The 4253-nt window shown below is 38.2% G+C and overlaps 1 protein-coding gene across 2 annotated transcripts in view; it reads left to right on the plus strand.

Moving 5' to 3' along the window:
* MID1 (midline 1) overlaps window positions 1–4253 on the plus strand; it is a 124849-nt gene that overhangs the window by 80615 nt on the left and 39981 nt on the right. For both annotated transcript variants that reach the window (XM_006763803.2, XM_006763805.2), the window contains exon 4: window positions 1251–1358. In XM_006763803.2, the coding sequence (XP_006763866.1) occupies window positions 1251–1358 (108 nt within the window). The remainder of the gene's footprint in view (window positions 1–1250; window positions 1359–4253) is intronic.

The following is a 4253-nucleotide window of genomic DNA, read 5'->3' on the forward strand; positions in this document are numbered from 1 at the left end:
AGGGTTTTGGTGTCAACATGAAGTGGACCACACATCTGCCATCTTGACATATTTTGTTTGGTTTTGTTACATCATACAATATGAGGGATTATTTTTGTACAAATTTTTCAAAGTTATTTATGCAAGGTGTGAGTGCATACCAGTGTTTTTATTGTTTTATGATTGCCAACTTTCCTGGATTCCTGGGTAGGAGGGAACGTGCCCTGGACTTCATCAACACAAATACTCCATCTAGACGTGTGCCCAGACTGGCAGAGCAGGCCGAGACCTTCCGGTTAAAGCATGTTTACCTGGAAGCGTAGAGCCTGCTTTGGACGTTAAGAAATTACATAAGCATGTTGTGCATATATGTAAAGTATAGTGGAAATAAGACACTTCGCCAAGGTTCCCCTGTATAGAATTCACCCTTTTCTCAAAAATTTTAAAATGGAACTTCAACCTTTGCACTCGGAGGCTTTGCTCCAGCATGAGCTCTTAGACTCTACATCGATCTAATTTATACGGTGAGTCAAGAAGTAGAATCAGTGACCCAACGTGGCCTTTCTTTTCCTTTTCTCTGTCCTTTGAAGTGTGAGCAGAGTTCTCGTTTCCGGTTTATAACATGGCTATGTCCCAGTTGTAAAGATATGCATTCATAAGTGCCATAGTTGTTTGGCGGTGTTTTCCTAGACCTTCCCGACTCGGTTTTACCTTTGTTGAATTTCTATAAACAATTGTACAAAAAACAACAACAACCACCCCAAAATGTATAGTGATTAAATACAAAGTTGATATCTGTGCTTAAGGGGAAAGTTAAATGAATGTGATTTAATCTTGCTACCTTGCTTTTGGAAAATTTGTCCAAAAGATACTGATAGTAATCTGTCCTCCATAAAGGACAAATATTCATTTTTAAAACGTACTTTTGGTTGACAGGCTAAAATTACACTTTCATTCAAAATACAAAAGCGGGCGTTGCAAATATATTTCAAGTGTCAATTTCTAACTAATTGGTAATAGTTATGTACATGTTGTGTTAAGAGATTTTGAGACTGAGTCTGGCTTAGGAGAAAGACTGCTATCATTAAATAATTTTTCCAGGAATGCTAGATGGGAAGTGAACATGTAAGTCCTTATGTTTGTATTGGAAGAAGTTTTAACATTTAAATATCTTTTCAGCAATTACCAAAAACATACTAGTCTACATTAAAAAGAACATTTGCTTAAAAACAAAGGCCAAATTAATGCTTACCATTTTACCTATCCTGTAGGTCAATGCATCACGTCAAGAAGCCAAATTGATGGAGGAGTGTGACCTTCTTATTGAGATCATTCAGCAAAGAAGACAAATTATTGGAACCAAGATCAAAGAAGGGAAGGTATGATTTCTAGGGCAGAAGATTTCATATTCTCTAGCTGGAGAAAATGTCATACTTCCATGCACTTTAGTAGCTTAAGAAATATTGAATATCTCCTTGTTCTATATTTTCTATAATCTCCTTGTTAGTCTTTAAGACCTAGTTCAAAGCCCCTCATTTGGCCATTTTTTTCTCCACTCCTTTCTTTGTGTTATCATGGTCTCCTATGCACACCCAACTATAGGAGGCAGCATGAAGCTCTGGTCTATTATAGCCACTGTTTCCCATCTCTTTCCATAGAGGAAAAGTTCATTTCATATTTATTGCTAGGTCCTAGCAATGAACACAGTATTAAATAAATGTTTAAATGAATCAGACATTATACATATGTAAAAACTAGAAGTGCTTGCTCATGTCCTCGAGGGAATTTAGGTATGTATAATTTCATGGTGGCAAAACTCCTATAGTTCACTATATCACATACCCCTTTATGGATATGTTAATAGTATTTCTTTCTAATGTTTGATATTTAGTTTTTTTGTGTTTTTTAAATCTTTATTGTTTGCATATTTATATTTCCTATGGTTTTACAGTAACCTATATTCAAAAAGCATTTTACACATTTATATTATATTCTTTATGACCACTTTTTTATTTTATTGTTTAAAGTATTACCAAAAGTAGTACATATGTCTCCTTTTTTCCCCATTGACCTCCCCCCCGCCTCCCCCGCCCCCCCACCCCCTTCCCCTCTTCTTATTATTCAAAATTAATTCAGGAACCATTGGTAACTTTAAAATCATCACTTTATTTTAAAATTACTTATATTTATATTGAAATACTTATGATCCATTTTATTTCACCCATTTCTCTGCCACCCTCAAAAGACAATATTGTAAATATTTAAGATAGAAACATTCACTCAAGATACAACAGATTCATGAATTTCTTTTATTATTGCTCATAATAAAATGCGTATAATTAAATCAAATTAGCAAGTGTTGAGTAGTACACAGAGATTACAATAGCTAATGTGGTCTGTTTTCTACAGAATTTTAAAGGTACTTTTAATATTATATAATGTTTAGATTACTTTTCCTATATAGATTGAAAAACACTTATACATTGTGATGGTGATCAGAAAAGTTGAAGTCAAATCAAAACAAATAGTGGTTGAAGCTGTTACAGTGAATTAACAAATTCATATGTAATTGTTCTCTGGCCAAACACTGACTCAGATGTGTTGAGAAGCTACTTTTCCACACATACAAATTGTACAACTTAGAAGAGCTCTGAGTGTCAGGCCAGAATCCTTACAGGATACATTTCCTCTTCCATCATCTTGCACCACGTCTGTGTCTCTGAATACCTGACGTCTTCCAGGTTCTCAGACACGTGACTCCTGAAATGCAGCTGTAATTAATTACTCATCTGCCTATGGGAGGTAATTTGTTGCCTTTACCTGGTCGTGTGCAGGGCCAGCTCTCATTGCTCATATTCGTTTCTTCTTGCTGCTATAACAGATTACCATAAGCTTGATGGCTTGAAACAACACAGATTTATTATCTGTTCTTCTAGAGATCAGAAGTTCAAAATCAGTCTCATAGGGCTAAAGCAGCCGTGGGCAAACTACGGCCCGCGGGCCGGATTCGGCCCGTTTGAAATGAATAAAACTATTGAAAAAAAAAAGACCGTACCCTTTTATGTAATGATGTTTACTTTGAATTTATATTAGTTCACACAAACACTCCATCCATGCTTTTGTTCCTGCCCTCCGGTCCAGTTTAAGAACCCATTGTGGCCCTCGAGTCAAAAAGTTTGCCCACCCCTGCTCTAAAGTCAAGATGTTGGCAGTGCTGTTTCTTTCTGTAGGCTCTGGGCAGAATCCACTTCTTGCTTTTCCTGCTTTTCGAGGCCACGCACATTCCTTGGCTCATGGCTTCTTCATCATGTCATTCTGACCTTTGCTTCCATCCTCAAATCTCTTTCTCTGACCCTGACTCTCCTGGTTCTTTTAGAACAGTGGTTCTCAACCTTCTGGCCCTTTAAATACAGTTCCTCATGTTGTGACCCAAAAATGAAATCATTTTCGTTGCTACTTCCTAACTGTAATGTTGCTACTGTTATGAATTGTCATGTAAATATCTGATATGCAGGATGGTCTTAGGCGATCCCTGTGAAAGGGTCGTTCGACCGCCAAAGGGGTCGCAACCCATAGGTTGAGAACCGCTGTTTTATAAGGACCCTTATAATTCCATTGGAATCACCCAGATAATCCACTAATACGATCAGAATATTGAGATTTGGTAAAGCTGGTACTGTGTACAGGAAAGTTGATCATATTCCTTTTGAAACTGTCTGAAATGTATCACTTTTTAAAAAGTGCATATTTGCTCATGGACATTATCTCAGAAGGAAATATTAGAAAGCAAATGTTACCTGGAAAAGATCAGTGCCTAGTTCAGTTTTCTCTTGAGTTACTTGGCACATGACCAAGGACTAGTTGATCCCAAACCCCAGAATTCACAGGGACTGAGTCCCTGGCCAGGGCATGTGGTATCAGTTATGTTTTGAAGAAAAGAACAGCTGGGCAGAGAGGGTGATACGGATTTGGTGCCCTGTGAGGATGCCCAGGGTGGTGGCTGGACAGGCTGAGGACACTGAATCTAGCGAAGTGACAGTGGGGCCCTCCGACCAGCACTTGGGTAGCTGGAGATAGAAGTGGCGGAATCGCGGAGACCACAAAGGTGAATTTCACCTACTTCGTGAGTGCCTCCATCATCTCTGGTGCCAATCACAAAGCCATGAGGCCTGGTGGGAATAAGCTCACCACAAATCCTCGCACTGGGGAGGCCGCCAAGCTGGCGACGTTGTTGCACATTAGTCACCCTAATAAATTTAAAAAAAAGAAATATA

The sequence above is a fragment of the Myotis davidii genome, unplaced genomic scaffold, assembly GCF_000327345.1.
Source record: "Myotis davidii unplaced genomic scaffold, ASM32734v1 scaffold1277, whole genome shotgun sequence".
NCBI lineage: Eukaryota > Metazoa > Chordata > Mammalia > Chiroptera > Vespertilionidae > Myotis > Myotis davidii.